We start from the raw sequence: 24,318 nt of genomic DNA on the forward strand, positions 1-24,318 counted from the left end.
TGTTACAAAGGAGGTGTTAACGCAACACTTAGAGTCAACATAGCTTTACAAAAAAGAAATTGTGTTTGACAAATTTAGAGTGTTTTGAGAATGTAACTAGTAAAGTAGATTAAAGGGGAACCATTAGGTGTAGTATTGCTGGATTTCCAAAAGGCATTCAATAAGGTGCCACATAAAAGGTTCATTCACAAGATAAGGGTTCATGGGGCTGGGGGGTAATCTATTAGTATGATTAGAGGATTGGTTAATGGACAGAAAACAGAAAGTAGGGATAAATGCAACATTTCCCAGTTGGCAGGCTGTAACTTTTAGTGTGCCACAAGGATCAGTGTGGAGCCTCATCTATTCTTTTTATTCATTCATGGGGTGTGCACATCGCTGGCTCTGCCAGTGTTTATTGTCCATCCCCAATTGCCCTTGAGAAGGTGGTGGTGAGCTGCCTTCTTGAACTGCTGTAGCTCATGTGATGTAGGTACACCCACAGTGCTGTTAGGCAGGGAGTTCCAGGATTTTAACCCAGCGACAGTGATGGGAACAGCAATATATTTCCAAGTCAGGATGGTAGGTGGCTTGAAAGGGAACTTCCAGGTGGTGTTCACATGTGTCTGCTGCCCTTGTCCTTCGAGGTGGTGACGGTCATGGGTTGGAAGGTGCTGTCTAAGGAGCCTTGGTGAATTCCTGCAGTGCATCTTGTAGATGGTACACACTGCTGCTACTGTGCATTGATGGTGGAGGGAGTGAATTGTTTGTAGATAGGATGTCAATTAAACAGGCTGCTTTCTCCTGGATAGTGTCAGGTTTCTTGAGTGTTGTTGGAGCTGCACTCATCCAGGCAAGCGGACAGTATTCCAAAACATTCCTGATTTTGCCTTGGAAATGGTGGACAGGCTTTGGGGAGTCAGGAGGCCAGTTATTCGCTGCAAGATTCCCAGCTTCTGACCTGCTCTTGCAGCCATGGTATTTATATGGCTAGTTCAGTTCAGTTTCTAGTCAATGGTAACCCCCCCAAGAATGTTGATAGTGGGGGATTCAGCAAAGGTAATGCCATTGAACGACAAGGGGCAATGATTAGATTCTGTCTTGTTGGAGATGGCCATTGCCTGGCACTTGTGTGGCATGAATGTTACTTGCCACTCATCAGCCCAGGCATGGATATTGTCCAGGTCTTGCTGCATTTGGACATGGACTGCTTCAGTATGAGAAGTTGCGAATAGTGCTGAACATTGTGCAATCATCAGCGAACATTCCCACTTCTGACCTTATGATGGAAGGTAGGTAATTGGTGAAGCAGCTGAAGATGGTTGGGCCTGAGGAACAACCTGTAGTGATGTCCTGGAACTGAGCTGATTGACCCCCAACAACCACAACCATCTTCCTTTGTGCTAGATATGACTCCAACCCCTGCCACCCCCTCGATTCCCACTGACACTAGGTTTGCTAGGGCTCCTTGATCCAACACTCTGTCAAATGCTGCCTTGATGTCAAGGGCAGTCACTCTCGCCTCAAGTTCAGCTCTTATGTCCATGTTTAAACCAAGGCTGCAATGAGGTCAGGAGCTGAGTGGTCCTGGCAGAACTCAAACTAAGCATCAGTGAGCAGGTTATTGCTAAGCAAGTGCCGCTTGATAGCACTGTTGATGACCCATTACATTACTGATGGAGAGTAGACTGATGGGGCAGTAACTGGCCAAATTGGATTTGTCCTGCTTTGTGTACACAGGACATACCTGGGCAATTTTCCACATTGCTGGATAGATGCCAGAGTTGTAGCTGTACTGGGACAGCTTGGCTAGGGGCATGGCAAGTTTAGGAGTACAAGTCTTCAGTACTATTGCCATAATATTGTCAGGGCCCATAGCCTTTGCAGTATGCAGTGCCTTCAGTCGTTTCTTATATCACGTGGAGTGAATCGAATTCTGGCATCTGTGATGCCGGGAACCTCTGTAGGAGGCCGAGATGGATCGTCCACTTTGCACTTCTGGCTGAAAATTGCTGCAAATGCTTCAGCCTTATCTTTTGCACTGATGTGCTAGGTTCCTAATCTATGTTAACAACTTAGATGAAGGTAAAAAGAGTAATGTACCAAATTTTGCTGACAAAGCTAAGTGGTAATGTAAGCTCTGAGGAGGACACAGAGAGGCTGAAAAGGGATACAGACAAGTTGAGTGAATGGACAATGAGATGGAAAATGGAGTACAATGGGGGGAAATTTGAGGCTATTCACTTCGATAGGAAAAGCAGAAAAGCAGAATATTTTTTTAAATGGTGAGAAACTTTTAGATGTTGGTGATCAGAGAGACTTGGGTCTCAAACACAAAGTTAGATTGCAGGTACAGCAAACTATTAGGAAGGCAAATGAGATGTTGGCTTTTATTGCAAGGGGATTGGACGATAACAGTAAGGAAGTTCTGCAATAATTGTTCAGAGCTTTGGTGATAACACACCTGGAATACTGTGCACAGGTTTGAGCTCCTTATCTGAGGAAGGATGTACTTCCCTTGGAGGTGATGCAGCGAAGATCAATTGATTGATTCCTGGGATGACAGAGTTGTCTGATAGTGAGAGATCAAGTAGATTGGGCTTATACACTATGGAGTTCAGATGAATGGGTGGTGATCTAATTGCAACGCAAAAATAGAAGGGAGCTTGACAGGCTAGATACTGAGGGGTTGCTTCCCCTGTCTGCAGAATTTAGACCTGTCTCAGGATGAGAGATGATGAGGAATTTCTTCAGTTGTGATGGTTGTAGATGCTCAGTCAGTGCTCAATGAATGTGGAAAGGATGTTTCCTCTTGTGGGAGAATCTAGAACTAGGGGTCACTGTTTAAAAATAAGGGGTCACCCATTTAAGACAGAGATGAGAAAAATTCTCTCTCAGAGTTGTAAGACTTTGGAATTCTCTTCCTCAAAAGTTGGTTGAGGCAGAACTGGATAAGCAAGGGGGTGAAAGGCTATTGAGGGCAGGCGGGAATGTTTAGTTAAGATCAAAATTAGATCAGACATTGAATGATGGAGTAGGCCCGATGGGCCGAGTGGCCTACTTCTGCTTCTGCTCCTAATTCGTATGTTCGTATGTATTTTAGATTGAGATAGATACATTTTTTGGCACAGTGGAAATCGAGGATTATGGAAATCAGGTGGGAAAGTGGAGCTGAGGTTGAAGATCAACTTTGATCATATTGAATGGCACAGGAACTTGAGGACCCATATGGCCTACTCCTGCTCCTATTTCTTATGCAATTTTGAAGCATAGTCAATGCTGTAATACAGGAGAATGTAACAGCAACTTGTGCAAAGCAAGAGTCAGATAAATTATCAGATAATGTGTTTTGGTTGAAGAATAAATGTTGGCCATAATACTGGGAAAACTACCCTGCTCTTCTTTAAATAATTCCCTCAGAACTTCCACATCCAAAGGGAACAGACAGGCCTGTAATTTAAAACCACAACTCAGTATGTCTGACATCACAGCACTCCTTCAGTATGGCACTGGAGTATCAGCTAGATTACATGCTCAAGTCTCTAGGGTGAGACTTGTGTTCACGGACCCCAGAATGAGAGGCAAGAGTGTCACTGAACCACAGCTGAAAGGGAGAACCGAATTGGTACCCTGGAGCTCAGAGACTGAACCACCATTGTTTTTAATTATTTTCTGATCTGGATTCAGAAACTCCATGAAAATTGATCAAATTCTCAGAAGAACTCATTAATTGCAAAAAATGAACTGAACAAAAATGCTGAAATCAAAAAATGGTAATTGGAACTTAATGCAGACAGGTGTAAATTACTGCACATAGCAAGAACAAACAGACACTGGTGTATTGGCGTATCCAAGCATATTGATAATGTTAAGTGAAACAAACAGACAACATGCAAATTTCACCAATGGCAGTGAAATAGCTACAGATGAAGTTGATGAGACCCAAGGAGTCTTTGTAGACTCAATACATCCAACAATGCAAAGCAATAATAATTAAAGCTAAAACTGCAGCTTTCAACTAAAGGGATGACACAATAAAACTAGACAGAGTGCTGGTCAGACCAAAGTTCGGGTCCTGGGTTGCCAAAAAAAACATAAGGACATTGATGTGCTGGAGGCAGTAGACACACCAACTGGGGGCATCTTACTTGTGTCAGAGTTGAGTTATGAAGAATGACCTCTTCATGACACAACCCAAATTTGACAGGACAGGAACTATAATTGGGCTCCTAGACACTTCTTACAGTTTGTTGATAGGACAAAAATATGACACATCCATTGCATTTCAGTGCGAAAGCTACAAGAGGATTGGTTTAAACTGCTGGATTCCTTTTCTTCTGCGAATTCTGATCACGATTCGTGCTCATTACTCTAGGTGACCATGCCATTGAGCGGCTCAAGACCACCATGAAAATTTGGCGGCATTTTAAGATTTCCAGGGATTTCTTTTATAATGCAATATATGAACTCAAAATTAAATACACATTCTTTTGAGTTAATTTCTATAGACCTTTTATTTAACCAATAAGTATAATTTACCATAGGTTCTCAATGCACTGTGAAGATCAGGGCTGTGGTACATCATAGCAGCAAAGACAGAGTTCACAGCTTGGTCAACTTTTGACCCAAGACCAAATCCACCAACTACCTCTGACTTTGCCGAATGTTTCTTGCATAGGCTTACAAGTCTCTTAATAAGGTCAGACTGAGCGTCAGAGGAATCCTCTTGTGAAGGATCCCAGAGAGCAACCTGAACCAGGAACTTACGAACATCACTCTTGCTCTGCAATACACAACAAACAAAGTGCAAAAGGGTTATATCCTTCATATTCTGATTGCAGAAACACCACTTTCCTTTACAGATGAGGTTGTGGGGGGAGTAAACTAAAATTACATCATGTTTTAAAAAATGGAAGTCCATTATTAATTTAGACAAAAGCACTGCATGATTTTTATCAAGAACAACGCTAAATTTATTCCTTAAATGCTCCCTCCAGTACCACTCCACATTCACCTCAAACAGATGCAGCAGATCATCTCAAGGATAGATGTCAGATTGATTTTGACTGCATCATCTATACATCTGATATATTATACTCCATAATTTAGGGTACAGTGGATAGCGATTATGGCGTAGGGTGAATTCAGTGCTTGCAAGTTCAAATCCCAACATAGCAAGTTGTCAACTTGAGCTCAATGCATCTGTTAATTTGTGGAATGCCAACCCATACTTGTTCTGGTCTATAACATGACCACAGTCCCACAATACGAGGTTGACTCTTAACCCTCAGGCGATTATGGACAATAAATACTGCCTTGCTAATGTTGACCCTGTCTCAGTTACAAAATATTCCAATTTAAGGACAGAAGTTGAAGTTTTACAAATATTGAACTCTTATCAACTCAGATTAAGTCACAGCAGCAATTTTATGCAGGGCTGTGGCTAAGATTTGAGATTATTATTTTCTAAGCTTCAACGAAACCATGGTTCAAATGCCTATCGACTTGCAGACCAGCTATAGTATTTAAATTACCATCTCGATGTCTTGTGATTGTGTGCTGTCTAATGTTCCCTCTGGACATGGACTTATTCCCACACACGTCCCATGTCTTAAGATGGGTTTCCAGAGCTGAGACTCTACAACAGATGTAACCTTCTCCACAGGTAATTCAACAGTCGGGAGTAGTCCTTTACAGAGAAAAAGGTGTAAGATAAAGCATCTTTTGCAGCATTGAGTATTTAATTATTACGTGAAGTGATTCAATTATCAAAAGGATGTACATGAAGATAGATATTACATTTATATGTTTTCATGAACTCTATACACCAACCCCCCCGCCACCCCACAAAAGCACTTTAAAGCCAAATAAGTGTTTCTTCAAGCAGTCACTGTTGTAATGTAGGGATAAATATTGGCTGGGGCTCCATGGTAAGCTCCCTCTTCTCCCTTCAATAATGCAGTGGGATCCTTTACATTCACCTGAGGGGGTAGATGAGGCCTCGGTTTATTGCCACATCCAAAAGATGGCACCTCTGTCAGTGTTGTAGTCTCTTAGTACTGTGCTGGAGTGGGATGTTCAATTTTCTGGAGTGGGCCTTGAACCCATGACCTTGGAAGCAAGAATGTTACTCACTCTTAAGGACAAGACCCGTACAGCTTTCTGCATTAAAATTAGAAGTTTATCAAAAAGATTACAAATGGATTTCCATATATAATTCAGACTGTTGTACAGCGGAGGTCAAGCATTCAGTTTCCAGTGTTACACCTTTCAAAAAAAATACTTTTCTTCTAATCCTGGTCTTTCCACAAAGCGGTCCTCATTGCTTCTTCTACTCTTTGTTATATTTCAAGCTTGAACCAGAAAGGCACAAGGACCCAAAAATTAGCAGGCACACTCCACCAGCAGTCTGGGTGCCAGTGACTCTGTTCCTGACCTTACCAGAGTCCCCGGGGTCAGAGAAGGCCAGCTCATTTAGATCACATTGGCGGACTTCTGAGGCACTGTGAGAACAACACTGGCATCCACCAGAGGAGGGAGAGGTGCTGATTTGAAAGCAATGGCGCGCTGGTCAGCTGCCCTTCTCTCCTGCTGTCATCATCAGTCATTTGACTGTTCCCACATGCCTCCATTATAAAGGGGCCGAATCTATCCACTGCCAGAATTTTAATGGGGGTCCAAGCCTGGAATGCCAGCTGTACCCCACTTATACTGACCTATGTGCCAGGTTTACCCCAGCACCAAGGCTACTGGGAGAGTGGGAGGCCAGGGACAAAGAAGTTGCCAGCATAGAAACACACTCCCTGTGCCCTGCTCTCATCAGGCTCTGGGTTTCCCATCTCATTTCCCTTCCGTCCAATCCTGGTCACTTTGGGCTGCCCAACGCCCAAGGGCATCACTCGACTGCAGATTATCAGGGCTTTGGGAGACATAGATTTTTCCCACACATTCCACTCTCCTATCAGAAGAGAGGAGGCGCCCTTTTAGTTGAGAAGTTTTCCTGGCTTCCAATTCTCCTCCACCCCTTTCTTTCACTTCCTCACACCCCTCCAGTGCCAATCACTGAAAAGTTTTGCATTGACATCAAAACTCACCTGTTGAGGAAGAACTTAAAAGATCAACATTGTGACTGGGGAGGAAATACCCTTTATAAAATTTGGAAATAAATATTTATTTTACAAATAAGCTTTTGTTTTTCTGCAAAATACAAAAAGCATGAGGACGGTCAAAGAAATGCACATTTCTGAATCTGGCACTCACACGACACGTAACGCAACAATCTGCAAACATTTTAAGCAACCAGTGAACCACTTAACTAGTGTAGTTGTCAGAAAATTGGTTTCTGCAGTTATGGAGGTCACTACTATATTAGGAAATAGTTAAACACCAGCACGAGAGGTCTGCATTAATCGGCAGGACTTGCAAATCTGCTGGAATTCTGCAAGGACATTTTTAGTGGAGGAGAATGCAAACATCAGTGTATGTCACAGAGAAGTAAAACGTGGAATGACCAGCAAAGCCTTGGTGAAAACATGGCGGGAGGAAAGTACAGTACTACCCAACTAAAAGAGCACCAATATGAAGTATGAATAGTAGGAAAGGTATTCACTCCCGCGAAAGTAGATACTATATAACATTTTACACAAAAATGGGGAATGTTCATCCAAAGAAATTTTCACAAGAAGTTAGATGAGGCAATAGAAGACAAAAGAAGTGCAACCATCAAGCACAGTGGGTTAGACTCTAGTCTTTCACTTCTCAAATCCAAGTATAAATCGAGCTGGGATGAACATCCATCTCTCTGTCTGCAAGGGTCCAGCGTAGACTAAAACTTGTGCAAGTTTTCTTGTCATACACCCAAGTGACCAATTAACTATCTAATATTAATTATAGGCACTCTCTTCCAACTGCTTAAAACAGAGAAAAGAATCTTACCACAGGCTGAGTTTAAAGACAGTGCCCAGGAGGCAAGGCAACCCATTAGCCGCGATACAAGAAGCTGTAGATCTGCAACCCAAGGTACACGCACATCTGGAAGGCCATATGCTTTTACCATGAACTTGTATCCCCACTCGTTGTTACAGTTGTCAGAGTGGAAGAGAAACTGCAGCCTTGGGCCAGATTTAAACGTCACAGACTGCAAACAAAGATATTAGCAAGAATTTTATGCACAACCAGGAGTGAATCATTACTTCAGTGATATTCATCACTGAGGTCTTGTTTCCATTACAGAGGGCAAACTGATTCTTGAGAACAGGTAGAATTTTCAAAGTGAAAAATTTTCTCTAATGAAAATTCCCAAGAAATGCACAGGCCCCAATTATAGTCAAGAAAAAAATTCACTGAACTGAAACCACCATTATTTTATAATGAACAAAACAGATGTGACTTTTTGAAAGCATAGACACCTAATGATAAAAAGACCCAACCATGATCTGGAAACCATCTCAACAGAATGTGGATGGCAAGAATTCTTGTTTAGTTGGAACTGCCTCGAATTCAGATTATTTTCCACTGCCTATTTGCAGTTCTATCCTATACCAACTCTGATGCCCAAAACAAGCTTCTGCATTACTGTTCAAAGCTCCAGGACACCCATCAGAATCTTAGCGATTTCCAGATAAAAGTCTCAATTGAGCATCATATTGCGCCCTTGCCCTTCCTATTAAAGATTCTGAAGTGACGCACTGCAAGAACCCAAATAGGCCTAAGAAAGATTTGGAATTACAAATAGTTTAAGAGTAGTGTGGCAAACAGAATTTATGCTCCCAGGCTATTTGCAATGTATGCTATAGCATTGAGTGACAGTGTGCCAGGGTATTAAACTTCAATTTACTTCATCTCTAAAAATAATGGATAAAATCAATTCCAGAACCATTTATATTCTCAGTTGCATGGGGTAATAAAAGTTGCTAAATTATGCTGAGTAAATACTTGGACTCCACTGAACTATCATAATCACAAGTCTGTCAGATACCACTTTAATTCAGTGATGAGCAGGAAGAGAATTAGTCCCAGTTGTCACAAACAAGAATAAGTGGCAAGTGTGGGTGACTAAGATTTCACATTAACATGGGTCTCATGGGTTAAGCGGAACAGTCAATAACTACTTGTCCGTGTATAGTGTCTTTAATGTACAAAAAGAACGTCAGTGAGAACATTGGAAGTACTCCATACTCTTTGTGCTAAGGTACCTTTTAACATCCATTCTTGCCAAGCTATTAGGACACAGGTATGGAATCTCACCCAACTCCTGGACCCTCGATTAATAAAGAACTATCTCAATATTAACCAAACTCTCGTCCTAAATTACATGTTTAAGTCCTGGTGAAAATCCATGATTTTCAGACCAGAGGTGATTGTGCAGATGTACAATAGGGTCATCTAGAAGGAAAACCTGTTGCCAAATGTCTTACTGTCGGCCATTTCTCTGTTCCAACCTTCCCATCGTAGCGCACTTTCACTCCTCTAGAGTCTGTAAATTCCAAGTAGTCGTACCTTTGATGAAAGAATTACCAAGCAAATTATTTAGGAACTGAAAGATCTTCAATCATTTTGTACAAAAGATGTTGATTGGTATAAATATTCTATAATTTTCCAGGAATTCTACTTATAATTGACACCACTCAGCTGAATAAACATCTGGACTAAAACTCTGATTTGGCTTCCAACAATTATACAAGAAGAATACAATAAGGATATAAGAAGCAATCATTGCCTTTAAGAGGACAGAGGGAAATGATCACGATAAATCTGGAATCAGGAAAGACCTAATGAAAAGTTAAGGACATTCAGCTCTCTGGCAACTGAGATGGCCCACCTGAGGCTCTCAAGATTACAAATGGAGATTTGCAAAGTTAATCATGAAGGATTAATTCATGGTGGTGAAATTAAAATAAAAAGAGATGGAGCTAAACATATAGATGAGAGGGATCTGGGGGTATATATGCACAAATCATTGAAGGTGGCAAGGCAAGTAGAGAAAGTGGTTAATAAGCAGGGGCATAGAGTATAAAAGAAAGGAAGTTGTGATAAAACACAGATTTGACCTCAACTGGAGCAGTTCTGGACACAACTTTTGAATAAGGATGCGAAGGCATTAGAGAGGGGGGAAGAAAAGATTCATGAGAATGGTTCCAGGGTTGAGGGACTTCAGTTACGCGGGTAGATTGGAGAAGCTGGGGCTGTTCTCCTTGGAGAATAGAAGATTAAGAGGAGATTTGATAGAATTGTTCAAAATCACGAGGGGTCTGGACAGAATAGATAGGGAGAAACTGTTCTTATTGGCAGAAAAAAAACAAGAACCAGACAACACGAATCCCACTTCTTTCTCCCCAACTAAAAATAAATCACTCCTCAGAATATCACAGGTGGACTCTCCATGGAGATTGTGGCTTGAAACTGGACTATACCTTTTCTCGGTTTCACATTTTTCATCAAACTCCACTTCGAAGAATGTTGCACCCGGACAAACAAAGACAGTTGTCTCATGATTGTTGTTTTCATAGTTGTGTGTCGACTCCATGCTCCACATCCTGAGAAACACTGGCTCCTCTGATTTCTCCAAGTTATCACCATCGAGCTATTAGTCAGAATTGAAACAAGGGTTCTTCACTATTCCATTAAACATCTTTTTGCTGGAAAGTTTCAAAACCATATTGCATATACAATCTATATTAATGAATTGAATGAAGCGAACCAACTGTCCTGTAGCCAAATTTACTGACAAGACAGGCAGGTAGGAAAGCAAGTTGTGAGGAGGATACAGAGAGTCTGCAAAGAGATATAGATGGGTTAAGTGAGTGGGCATAAATTTGGCGGATGGAATATAACAAGGGAAAACGTGAGGCTGTCCACTTTGGCTGGAAGACTAGAAAAGCAGATTATTATTTAAATGGAGGGAGACTGCAGAATTCTGTAGTACAGAGGGATCTGGGTGTCCTTGTACATGAATCACAAAAAGTTAGCATGTAGGAACAAGCAAGTAATTAGGAAGGCAAATGGAAGGTTGATCCTTATTGTAAGGGAATGGACTAAAAAAGACTTTGGGAAGTCTTACTACAACTGTACAGGGCACTGGTGAGATTGCACCTGGAGCACTGTGTACAGTTTTGGTCTCCTGCCTTAAGGATGGATATACTTGAATTGGAAGCAGAAGGAATTTCTTCTCTCAGAGGGCCTTTAGTCTTTGAAATTCTCTTCCCCAGAGAACAGTGGAACTGTACACTGAATGGATTCAAGGTTGCATTAGACAGAGTTTTGAGCTACAAGGGAGTCAAGGGTTATGAGGGGAAGATAGAGAGTGGAGTTAAGGCCATTATCAGATCAGCCATCATCTTGATGGGCTGAATGACCTACTCCTGCTCATATTACTAATGATCTATGAACACATCTTCTGGGTGATGACTAACAAGACTGCATCTACAAAGACCACAGATCTTAGACGCAACTGCTACCTTGATAAAGTCGTCACCAGTTTCACGACAGAGGATCTTCAATGTTTTCGCCAGTGGAGTGAAGGCTAGCAGCAGGGAACAGTGAGGGATGTCCAAACTGGAAAGCTCTAAAAGAAAGATTACCTACAACAAAATTTGGATGAAACCATTATTGAATGGTTATGTGTAAGCAATCTAAATTCATTAACTGGAATAGAACAAATTTAAAAACACATAGGCTGCAGAGTCATTATATTTGGTGGAATAGGAAAACTTTTAAAGTAATGGAATGCTGTGGCTTGAATTGTTAATATCTCATTGAATGCAGGTATCATATTAGTTGACTGGAAAATATAGCTTTAAAAATGAAAGAACATTATACTGGCAAGGGCTGCCTGCCAGCTTATGACTCAATGATGTTGTCATTACATTAGAATCTATTATAAAGGTAGCTGTTCAAAACAACATGGGTTTGATTATACCCAAAAACATTTATTGGAATTGTCCAATAACAGTATGGGTGGCTAGTCAGATACTTGGACTGGCAAGGCACATTAGAAAAGCTTCCTTAAGAGGCAAATAAAATCTTGACACTGAGCTACCAGGTAGGGCGAAATGGAAACTATATTTCATATTGAAATATGTCACGCAACACATGCATTGATTCTAAAAGTAAAGTTACATAGCTAAATGTAAATTAGTTAAGATAAACCTTGAACAATATCAGAGTCTAGGTGCTATAGTTCTCTAAACACATCAGCTGTTCCAAAGGCATAATGTTGTGGTGTATGATTTCTATTTGGCATATGATCTCCATTTTATGGATCTGTTCAAAGTAATTGTTGCCAATATTTATGAAGAATTATTGAGAGCACATGGAGTACTAACTGGTCACTTGATTTAACAGCAGAGTACAGCTGTGAAAGCCTACTTAATTTTATGAATTATGAATTTACTACATAGAATCATACAATCATAGAATGCTGTCAGCACAGGTGGTGGCCATTTGGCTCATCATGTCTGTGCTGGCTCTCTGAAGGAGTAATTCACTTTGTGCCACTCCCCTATCTTTCTCCTTTGCCCTGCAAATTTTTCCTTTTCAGATAATGAACCAATTCTCTTTTGAAGGCTTCTATTGACCACCCCCACCACAGTCAGGCAGTGCATTCCAGATCCTAACCACTCACTGGATGTAAAAATGTTTCTCATTAGCCATTGTTTCTTTTGCCAATCATCTTAAATCTGTGCCCCGTGGTTAGTCTCTCCCGATCTATTCTGTCCAGACCCCTCACGATTTTGAATACCTCTGTCAAATCTCCTCTTAACCTTCTCTACTCCAAGGAGAACAGTCCTAACTTCTCCAATCTTTCTGTCTGAAAGTTCCTCACCCCAGAACCATTCTTGTGAATCTTTTCTCTAATCTCTCTAAAGGCATCACATCCTTTCTAAAGTGCGATGTCCAGTATTGGACACAATACTCCAGTTGAGGCCGAACCAGTGTTTTATAAAGGTTCATTGTAACTTCTTTGCTTTTTTACACTACAGCCCTCTTGATAAAGCCCAGTACACCTCATGTTTTATTAAGCACTCTCTCAACTTGTCCTGCCACCTTTCAATGATTTATGCACATATACACCCAGGTCCCTCTGCTCCTGTACCCTTTACTTTATATTGTCTCTCCTCATTCTTCCTACCACAATGAATCATTTCACACTTCTCTGCATTAAATTTCACCATACATTTGTCCGCCCATTATACCAACCTGTCTATGTCTTTTTGAAGTTTTACACTATCCTGCTCATCGTTCACAATACTTCCAAGTCATTTGCAAATTTTGAAACTGTGCCCTGTAGACCTGTTTACGGAGGATGGAAGTTTGGGCGGGGGGGGTGCAGGGCAGGAGAGCCTGCTGATCTTATTGAGACAGATAAGATTCTGAGGGGGCTCGACAGGGTAGATGCTGAGAGGGTCTTTCATGGGGGCATCCAGAACTAGAAGCAGAGTTTCAGAATAAGGGGTCACAATTTAACATGGAGATAAGGAGGAATTTCTTTTCTGAGAGGTTCATGAATCTTTGGAATTCTCTACCCCAGAGGGCTTTAGAGGCTGGTTCAAATATCATTTACAAGAATGAGCTCAACAGACTTTTGAACTATAGGGGATTTGGTGGTTATGGGAAACAGGCAAAAGAGTGGATTTGACATCAACATCAGATCAGCCATGGTCATACTGAATGATGGAGCAGTCTTGAGGAGCCAAATAGCCTATTCCTCTATGCTTTTACATTCTCATATTTTCTTTCTTAGATGGCTCCATCGACCTCCACACATGTGGCAGCTGTGACATAATAAACAGGTTAATGGTACCAACAACTTGAGAAGTCGTAGTTAGGGTGACCAACACGTCAGAGAATAGTATTGAGGAGTATGGTCAAGTGATAACTGAAGAATTGTGCCCATGTGACTGTATCCAGTTGAATGATTTGAGTGACAGCTCAGTAAAATTAAGGCTATAACAAAGAATTGTTAGAGGGTGTACGTGTCTACCTATACAATTACAGCCAAAGAATCATTTGCAATAGTCTCTCTTCCTGATCCTACAGTGGTACCACTGCAATCCCACAAGGATGAATCTTTGGCCCACTTCTATTTTCTCATCTACATGCTGTTACACAGTGATATCACCCATATGTAAGCTTAGGATACCCAGTTCTCTCTCTGCCCTTCCACTACCTCAGACTTGTCACATTGCTTGCCTGACATTCAGAACTGGATGAGCAAATGTTCTCCAGGCCCTGTCTGCTGACCTTGCCTCGATATCTGTTCCCTAGCCATCAATTTTACCACTCTCTCTAGCCAATATATGAGGCAACCAGGGTGTTCTTTTTGAACCTTGGCTCGGCTTCCAACCTCTCATTCTCTCCATAACCAAAACCCCCTACTTCAACTTCCGTAATATCAACTGTATCTGCCCTTGCCTCAGTTCACCTGCTGCTGAAACTCTCATCAACTTTTTTGTTATCTCCAAGCTCGACAATTTCAAACGCTCTCCTGGCCAGCCTCCCAACTTCCATCCTCGATAAGCATGAGCTCATCCATAACATTGCTGCCTGTATCCTAATTCACACCAAGTTCTGTTCGCCCATCACCTCTGACCTACATTGGCTCCAAGCCTGGCAGCACTTCAATTTTAAAATTCTCATCCTAGTTTTCAAATCCCTCCATATCCCTGTAACCTACTGCAGCCCTGGAACACTGATATCTCTGCTTTCCTCCAATTCTGGCCTCTTATGCATCCCTGATTTCATTTTCCAACCATTTGTGATCCAGCCTTGACCTCCCCAGGCCCCAAACTTTGGAATTCCTTCCCATTTTTCTACCTCTCTCACGTCCTTTAAAATGCTCCTTAAAGCCTACCTCTCTAGGTTTTTGGTCTCTTAGACCTACATTCAATGTAGGTCTATGTCAAATAGTGTTTGATAATGCACACATGAAGCAACTTGGAACATTTTACTACATTAAAAGCACTACATAACTGCAACTTTTTCTTTTTCTTACTTAGACTTTGTAAGTAATTCCTCAAAATAATATCAAATGCATTTAATGGCTTTCATGGAAATTAAGCAGTGATTATTAATAATTGCATATACAGTTCATATTAAGGGGAAAAATTGTCACTGGGTTAAGAAACAACTGTAATAGTTAAAATAACTAAGGGAGTGGTAATGTGAATGTCAAGATGTATTTCAACAGGTCCAGGGCAGAAGAGGGTTATCTCTCCTCAGGATTTTCAGTTTTCCAGGAAAAGAGATTTAGGTATGGTTTATATTGTGTCAACTTTAAATTATGCTCACAAGAGCCGAAAATACATCTTACATGCTCAAGGGACAAAGAGATGATTGATATGTTCATGAAATAATACAAAAATCAATGAGCAGCCATTGAAACTTATCTTTGATCAAAAAATCAACAGTAACATATATCTCGCTTATAAAACTACTTATAAATACTATGCTTATGACAACTTGTGCCATGTATGCTGGAGCCGATCTGGTTGTGAGACATCAGGCAGGTAGTAAGGAGAAGGGTTCTGGCCTGTTCTCTTATACTGCCTCCGCTGTGGCATCACACAGCAGTGACCTGCATATTGGACCAGGCCGTGGACCATCTGGAGGATCTTGGCAGGTCACATATTGAGAACCACTGACATAGGGGAACCAGCGTTTCTTTGATGTCTGAGATTCGCTATAACTGTTACACTGAGCTTAACAAATTTGTTTCTGGCCTTGTTTCACAAAGTATTAATTAGTCTGTGTACCAGAAAATGCAGGAAGTACATATGTGAAGGACCCAATAATCAATTCAAATAACAATGGGTTCCAGCAGCGCATCTACAGGTCACACAATTGCAAAAGCAGATAGGGTGCTACGGTTGAACTCCTGAGCATAGGAGACATTGACCAGCACTGCCAAATCTAAGAATATATCTTCAGCAGAGTCAAAACGTTGTAACAGAATGAAAGTGAAGGCTTTACAAACCCAGTATAGCACAAGATATAACTTTCAATCTTGGAATCAAATCCCTGGAATAGACTGTCATCTAGCATATCAAAACACTGAAATAAAAACAAAAAGTGCTGGAAATGCTCAGTGAGTTTGGCAACATCTGTGGAGAGAGAAGCAGAGTTAACATTTCAAGTCGAATATGATTCTTCTTCAGACCTTCTTCCATTCTGAAGAGATTTTGTTATTTTTTCAGATTTCCAGCATCCACAGTGTTATGCTTTTGAACACTGCTAAAAAAAGAGACATCTTGAAGAATGTGTTGTTCAGCAATACTCAAGTTCTGTACGACCAAACCATTATTTTGCTTTTATAACAACAAAACGGGGATTCAGTTCGAACATTCGAAGTATAATTGAATCTTTCTTTTTTATTCTTTCGCGGGATGTGGGCTTCCCCGGCTAGGCCAGCATTTCTTGCCCCTCCCTAATTGCCCTTGAGAAGGTGGTGGTGGTGAGCTGCATCCTTGAACCGCTGCAGTCCATGTGGCGTAGGCTGAGACCCGTTGTTATTTGAACTGATTGCTGGGTCTTTCACACATGTACTTCCTGCATCATGCAGGTACACCCACAGTGCCATTAGGGAGTTCCAGGATTTTGTCCCAGCAACAGTGAAGGAACAGCGATATAGTTCCAAGTCAGGGTGGTGAGTGGCTTGGAGGGGAACTTGCAGGTGGTGATGTTCCCATCTATCTGCTGCCCTTGTCCTTCTAGATAGTAGTGGCTGTGGGTTTGGAAGGTGCTGTCAAAGGAACCTTGGTGAAGTCTTGCAGTGCATCTTGTAGATGGTACATACTGCTGCTATTGTGCGTCGGTGGTGGAGGGAGTGAATGTTTGTGGATGTGGTGCCAATCAAGTGGGCTGCTTTGTCCTGGATGGTGTCAAGCTTCTCCAGTGTTGTGGGAGCTGTACTCATCCAGGCAAGTGGGAAATATTCCATCACACTCTTGACTTGTGCCTTGTAGATAGTGGACAGGCTTTGGGGAGTCAGGAGGTGAGTTACTCATCACATTATTCCTAGCCTCTGACCTGCTCTTGTAGCCACAGTATTTATATGGTTAGTTCAGTTCAGCTTCTGGTCAATGACAACCCCAGGATGTTGATAGTGGGGGCTTCAGTGATGGTAATGCCATTGAACATCAAAAGACAACTGTTCTGTTGAAGGGTCATGAGGACTCGAAACGTCAACTCTTTTCTTCTCCGCCGATGCTGCCAGACCTGCTGAGTTTTTCCAGGTAATTCTGGTTTTGATCAAAAGGCAAAGGTTGGATTCTCTCTTGCTGGAGACGGTCCTTGCCTGACACTTGTGTGGTGCAAATGTACTTGCCACTTGTCAGCCTAAGCCTGGATATTGTCCAGGTCTTGCTGCATTTGGACATGGACTGCTTCAGTATCTGAGGAGTAGCAAATGGTGCTGAGCATTGTACAATCAGCAGCGAACATCCCCACTTCTGACCTTATGATGGAAGGGAGTTCATTGGTGAAGCAGCTGAAGGTGGTTGGGCCGAGGACACTACCCTGAGGAACTCCTGCAGTGATGTCCTGGAACTGAGACAACTGACCTCCAACAACCATCTTCCTTTGTGCTAGGTATGACTCCAACCAGCGGAGAGTTTTCCCCCTAATTCCCATTGACTCCAGTTTTGCTAGGGCTCCTTGTTCTCTTGAGTGCAAACAGTTTCTCACTATTTATCCTGTCCGTACCCCTCAGGATTTTGAATACATCTATCAAGTCTCCTCTCAGATTTCTTTTCTTCAAGGAAAACGGTCCCAACTTCTCTGATCTATCCTCATAACTACAGTTCTTTATCACTGGAATCATTCTTGTGAATCTCCTTTGTACTCTCTCCAAAGCCTTCACATCCCTTCTCAAGTACGTTGCCCAGAACTCGACGCAGTACTCTAGATGAGGCCCAACTAGTGTCTTATACACTACATTAATAGCACACTGTTAAATAAATTAACCTATAAATCCATTCTAGTAATGACTTAGAAACAAACTGCAAATCCTCGATTTGGGGACCAAAGATTCTAGGAATATTAACCCATTGTTTGCAGTTTAATGAGTTATACACCATTACTCATTTAAATTATACAAAAAAAAATCTGCAACATTTTCTTGTGGCATTATTTTATCTGTCTTACTTTTTTTAAAGAAGCATTTCATTAAAATGTGTTTCCAGAGAAACAAACATTATGCTTTAACTCACATACCAGTTGTCTAGTTGCCAATGCAAGAAAGGAGTCATTCAGGCTTGACATTATCTTATTCCCACTGCATTTTAGCATCAGGAAATCCAGAACATTGGATGCGCTGGAGATGTGGCGTTTGACATCTGTTTAGCAATATTGTGGTAAATAACACAAAGAAATGCAAATCAATTACAACTTCCAGTCTAGGGCATTCTCTAAAATAGATGAAAGTTTGTGCAGTCAAATTAATTCCACAAAGATCACGCAAACCTCAGTAAAATCCTAACCTGTCCAATATAGAACACCCAATTAATGTTATACTTCTCTTCAATGTTAGTTTGAAACGCAACAAAACCAATGCTTAAATGTCTTACTGTTTATAATCATAGTAATGATTATTAAACCGCTTTAAAATATTGCATTGTCACAACTCAGGCTTTTCTCCTTCTTGTTGAAGTAATATAACTTTCTAATTAGCTAGGAATGTAGTAGACACTATTATTTAAGGTAATGAGTGGTTTATTGATAATACTTGCACTGAAAAGCTCAGGAGTACTCAACAATCAGTGTAACCATTTACAAATAAACAGATTCTCTTCTCTCCCAAAAAATAAGTAAATAGAGGTTATTCAAGCAACTGAAGCCAATAAAGATGCAAATTCAATAATGAGATATTTTTAAATCTAGGAGTCAGAAGTAATGCTGAAATCCATAGTACACTTCATTGCTTTGCCCAATTATGGAGAACTTGCATTACGGAAGGAAGGAAAGCCCCGTCACATCCTCAGGACACCACAAGGTGCTTTAGACCAATGAATTATTTCCAAAGTGCAGTTATCGTGCCAGGTCTCACAAGTGTTCATGAAAGGTGCCAGTTCTTTTGTTGATATTGGTTGGTTAGGCCACTGGAGGAACTCCCCACTCTTTTTGAGCAGTTCTACAGAATCATTTACATCTGCCAGAATCACCAAAAGAGCTCATCCAAAACCCTGCACTTCAAACCACCTATCAGTCCTGCAGTATCACCCTAGGTTACATGCTTAATTCCTAGTCTGGAGCTTGAATCCACATCCTTCCAACTTACTGGCAAGGGTGCTACCAAATGAACCAAGGAGAGACTTTAATATAAAACATTTTATTTTTATTAGAGTCTAAAATATATTCTAGTGGCCATTTAGTAATTCATTCAATAGGCCAATAGTACTGAATGCAGTTAAGTGAAATTTCAAATTTTAGAACCTAACGTCAAGAGTTGCTGTTTTTCAGATGAGACATTAAAGTGAGTCCAGATTGATTAACTAAAATACGGCAGTAGTTTGATTTTAGAGACATTTATTGAATTGATATTTTTATTCTACATTTGGGGCCAAAGACCAACTTTAACACAACATCTGAAGTTAAATATCAATTCTGGTACATTAAAATCAGGAAATATGATCATAGAGGCAGTTTCTCAAATACTGCTGAAAGAACTTGCAGTGCACATCTTTAGTTCAAATTAACAGGGCCAATCAGTTGGATGGCTCTTTCTTTCTATACAATTTTTTTTAAATATCATTTTTATTTCAACTTGAGCTTGAATGAATAATACAAGCAGCAGTAACAGTGTAAAAACTGATATACATACAGTTAAGGAGGATTTCTCTTGCATGACGGAGAGATAATACATCATTCCCCTTCAGCTGCAGGTAACACCAGGAAAGGAGATGCCCCTGCAACGCCCAGAGTAGATTGACGAGAACGGCTTCATTCTTCCCAAACAAGCTGTTCACAAGCATCAACTCGCACTGAAAGTAAGGAGCACAAAAAAAACGTTTAAGCCAAGCTGCATCTATATATCACAGAAAGACTCAAGCCTGTGGCACTGACTCACGATGCAAGGGTCTCACAGCAGTCAACAAAGATGGAACTTGCAGAGGATGGTGACTAGGGACAAATAGCAAAAATGGATATTCTCTGTTACTGATCTGAGTAATTCCTGGAAGCTGGCTGTGCAAGACCCTGGAAGCAAGTGCCAATTGCTTAGCAAGAGTGGGGCACTATAAAACAAAATGCAGAAACTCTGATCACACAAAACTTTCATAAACTTCATAAGTGAGCTGTAAACAATTAAACCATTTTCTGGTCCTCTGATTTCCAATAGGAGCTAAATTTAAAAAAAACAACCTGAATCAGTTGGGTTTGTATGGCATCAAATACAGATAGAGATAGATTATGCATAATGCCTTCATGAACTTTAGACATTTTTACATGCTGCAGCTACAGTATGATTGCGTAACTGAGCTCAAAAGGTGTACAAAGAATTTAAACTGAATTGGGCAGCACACGTGTGTTTATCTTCCTGAATACCACCCAAATCCCATCAGCAAATTTTCCCACAATGGAGCCAAGTCAGAGGCAGAAGCTTTTCAATCTTGTGGAGAAACTCAGAATTGAATTCTACCCACTAGAAAAACAGACACAGAAGCAATACTCAAGTGTTTTGCAGAAAACGCTGGAAATACTGAGCAGTCTGGCCGCATCTGTAGAGAAACAGAGTCGATGTTTTAGGTCAGTGACCTTTCACCAGAACAATGATCTGAACTGTGTCAGCGTTGGTGAAAGGTCACTGACATGAAACATTTACCCTGTTTATCTCTCTACAGATGATATCAAACCTATTGAGTATTTCCAGCATTTTCTGTTTTTATTTTAGATTTCCAGCATCCAAAGAATTTTGCTTTTGCATTGGTTCAACTGTTTTGCATTCATGTTACAATTTGTGTAATTTGTTTTGGGAGAGAAGCTTACTCCTATTAATTTGTACAAAGATAATCGGAGTATAATTTTACAGAATCTGTTTGAATTTAAGGCTCAACAGAGCAGTAATTGTTCTTGCCTGGAGTGTCCATGGCTGCTTGTGTAGCATAAACTTAGGGAGGGGAAGTGTGTGAAGTAGATGGGGATACTGCATAGTCTAAGTATTAAAAGCTATGCATACATTTCATTCTTACTCCATATAAGACATGAACGAGTTTTCTCATCCTTTGTAATGTTTATTTTAGACTTAGCTACAGCATTGATTTAGATTTGCTTTCAGGCCCATTATTTGGTTGCCCTGTGTAAAAAAAAAAATTTGACTGGTACAAAAGCAAAACATTCAGATGCTGGAAATCCAAAACATTGCAAATGAAACATTAACTCTGTTTCTCTATCCACAGATGCTGCCAGGCTGAAGTATTTCCAGCATTTTCTGTTTGTATTGGATGGTTACCAACATTTGCAATTTCCTAATTTTTAACACAGTAACACAGTCTGTTCAAACCTTTAGCTCTGAACAGTGATTCAATAATAAAATTAGATTAGTGTTTTTTTTTAATAGATCAACTTGAGCACTGCTTAAATCAAGTTTTCTTCAGTCATTGATTGATGGATTCTTTGAGGGTGGTGGCTTCCCTAGTGGTTAGGGGTCAACATGGGCACTTCCCAGCATACAGGTGGCAAACAGGGGCAGAAAACTGACTGTTTCCTAGGCTGTAGTCCAGGCTTGCTGACTCCAATTGTGGTTGTGCCCCAACTATAGCTCCAGGAAGCTACCTGAGGAAGGTCAGTCGGCATCTTTCCATCTACGAAAGATGATGGACACACAGCAAACAATCCGTTTCCGATGGGGTGACACACCTTTATTGATGGCTGAATAAGCAAATACTTGAGAGGCAGGTTCTGCCACAAGTGCCACACATGAAGCTTCCAAGTGCCATCGTGGGTAGTTGTTTGACTTTGGTGCCTATTACCAAGCCACTGGTCATCAGTCTACTGGAGGTGGTGCCACTTTCGTCTGTCATCAGCTAGTGGCTCCCAGGTGATAATCAATGTCTAGGGCCTTCATGTCACACTAGCAAGCATCCTTGAAGCACAGTTTTAGGTTTCTCACTGGTCAGCTGGCTCCAACTACTTCAGCATACATGAAGAAGTATGCGACCTTCTTCCATCCTGCAGACGTGCCCAAGCCAATGACACCACCACTGGTTGATGAGTGCTAACAAACTTGGGAGCTCTGCCTTTGAGAAGACTGCTGCATTCATGATCTTGTTCTGCTAGGATATACCCATAATACAACACAGACAGTGAACACGGAAATTTTCTTGATAGCTGTAAGGTGTCCATGTTTCACAGTCATATAACTAGGTGCTAGAACACAGCTTGATGCTATACCATGCACGTTTCATGAATCGGTCAAAGGAGGTAGCTGCTTTCCCTTTGTGTGTATCAGCGTTGATATCAAGGAACAGACTGTCTGTCACTATGGACCCAAGGTAGCAGAAATTGCTAATCACTACCAGTGGGATGTTATTCAGTGCGATCAGGGGGCCGAGATGCAAATCTTTGTCACATAACCACAATTTTCTTGGTGCTTCTAGTCAGGGAGAACAAGTTACAGGCAAGGGAGAGACAGTCCATGAGTCTTTGTAGCCGAGTTTCTGTTTGAGCATCTAGCGCAGCATCGCCAGCGTAGAGGAGTTCTCTGATCAGGAGAACTTGGCGCTACACCATTGCTAATGGGCCACTGAGGGAGCTGTGCTGAGAAAAAAAAGTGAAATATTCTTTTTAATTCTGTTATGTGTTGGCAAGGCCAGCATTTATTGCCCATCTCTAATTGCCCTTAAGATGGTGGTATTGAGCCACCTTCTTGAACCGCTGCAGTCCGTGAGATGCCACAACGCTGGGCCAAATGGTCTGTTTCTGTGACATAAAATTCCACAGCTGGCCAAAAGGAGTATATACCATGGGTCAAATTTTACTATTGCAGATGATCTAACAGCGACAAATAGCATCCCGGTCGATTCAAAACTGTTTGACCACTAAGTTACTGGAAGTACAAGCTGACAATAGTGCCACGAGGGAAGCAGTCATCTGGGACCTGAGTGAACAGAGCAACCAACAGGGTATCTTCAAAGACTGAGAGATTGTGAAATAAACAGCACAAGGGCACAGAAGGAAAAGTAAATTGGAGTGGGTCAATTTAATGTCAAATCAGGTACAGAGGAATAAATATAATGGAGCAAAGAAAAATTGGATTGAGAGAAAAAGGGAAAGTTAAAAGGAATGGCATTTTCAAAATTTTCAACAATGTGTCAAGGAAAGATACAGCACAGTTGTAATATTTAATTTTCAGTGCTATAGCGGTTGGTTGGCATTAATTAACAGTCATTAAAAGACTTTTTAAATGACAAGACTAACTTTCTATGGCCAGCTCATTTCGCACCTGCTCAACAAATGCAGCAACTTCACAACATTCAATGTTCGCATTTGTAGGGGCAGACAGCAAAATGCAATGCAGCAAAGGCAATGGGGAAACTCTGAAAGCAACTTTTTGATATTACTGTTTAGCACACATCTGCTCCTCACTTGAAGTTACTGTAACACTGACACACAAATTATGGCAAGTGCTGTTAGCCTCACTGTTATTCTGGCAACAAAATCTGTCCCCATCAGCAGCAATACTAGCATCCAATACTAAACAACTAATCCAATAAATAAATTGAGAGATTTTGGAGCCTTCCTTTCAAAATAGTCCATGAAAATTTTAATTGTTTAAACAATGCATGATAAACAGTGTACCAGGAAAGTTTCTACCTACTAGAAAACTGCTCATGGTATGTCCCTACATCAGATTTGACATTCAAGTGTAACATTTTGTTGCCATTAATTACTGCACATTTAAAGTAGCTTCAAGGATAATTTAAAAATAAGGCTGCAGTGGAGACTTTAAGATTTTAAAATAAAATTGAACACAGGGCTCAGAAATGTATCTAGAATGCTTGATACATCGTCAAAAAACTTAGCTTTAAGCTAGGGCTCTATCTGAAACACTGCAGCAGGCCAAGGACAGAGGTGTCAGCATGACAGCAAGGCAGGGAATTAAAATAGTGGGCAAACAGAAGATTGTGGTCATGCTTGCCGATTGAAGAGAGGTGTTTTGCAAAGTGGTCGCTCAATCTACGTTTGGTCTCTCAAATGTAGAGGAGACCATATTATGACCAGCAAATACAGTATACAGAAGTGAAAGAAGTGCACGTAAACCTCAGGCTGCTGCAGAGTTCCAATGGAGCTAAATGCAAGCAAGGAACAGCTTTCACTTAAGCACTTTACAACCATCTAGATTCACTG

At 41.0% G+C, this 24,318-nt stretch overlaps 1 protein-coding gene across 3 annotated transcripts in view; it reads right to left on the reverse strand.

Annotated features, from left to right (window-relative positions):
- Nucleotides 1-24,318, reverse strand: part of zzef1 (zinc finger, ZZ-type with EF hand domain 1) — a 285,136-nt gene that overhangs the window by 148,408 nt on the left and 112,410 nt on the right. For all 3 annotated transcript variants that reach the window (XM_041196874.1, XM_041196875.1, XM_041196876.1), the window contains exons 19-26: nt 19,796-19,955; nt 18,190-18,311; nt 11,436-11,558; nt 10,392-10,561; nt 9,396-9,477; nt 7,915-8,116; nt 5,514-5,668; nt 4,519-4,762 (exon numbers count right to left, since the gene is read on the reverse strand). In XM_041196874.1, the coding sequence (XP_041052808.1) occupies nt 4,519-4,762; nt 5,514-5,668; nt 7,915-8,116; nt 9,396-9,477; nt 10,392-10,561; nt 11,436-11,558; nt 18,190-18,311; nt 19,796-19,955 (1,258 nt within the window). The remainder of the gene's footprint in view (nt 1-4,518; nt 4,763-5,513; nt 5,669-7,914; nt 8,117-9,395; nt 9,478-10,391; nt 10,562-11,435; nt 11,559-18,189; nt 18,312-19,795; nt 19,956-24,318) is intronic.

The sequence above is a fragment of the Carcharodon carcharias genome, chromosome 10, assembly GCF_017639515.1.
Source record: "Carcharodon carcharias isolate sCarCar2 chromosome 10, sCarCar2.pri, whole genome shotgun sequence".
Taxonomy (NCBI): Eukaryota; Metazoa; Chordata; class Chondrichthyes; order Lamniformes; family Lamnidae; genus Carcharodon; species Carcharodon carcharias.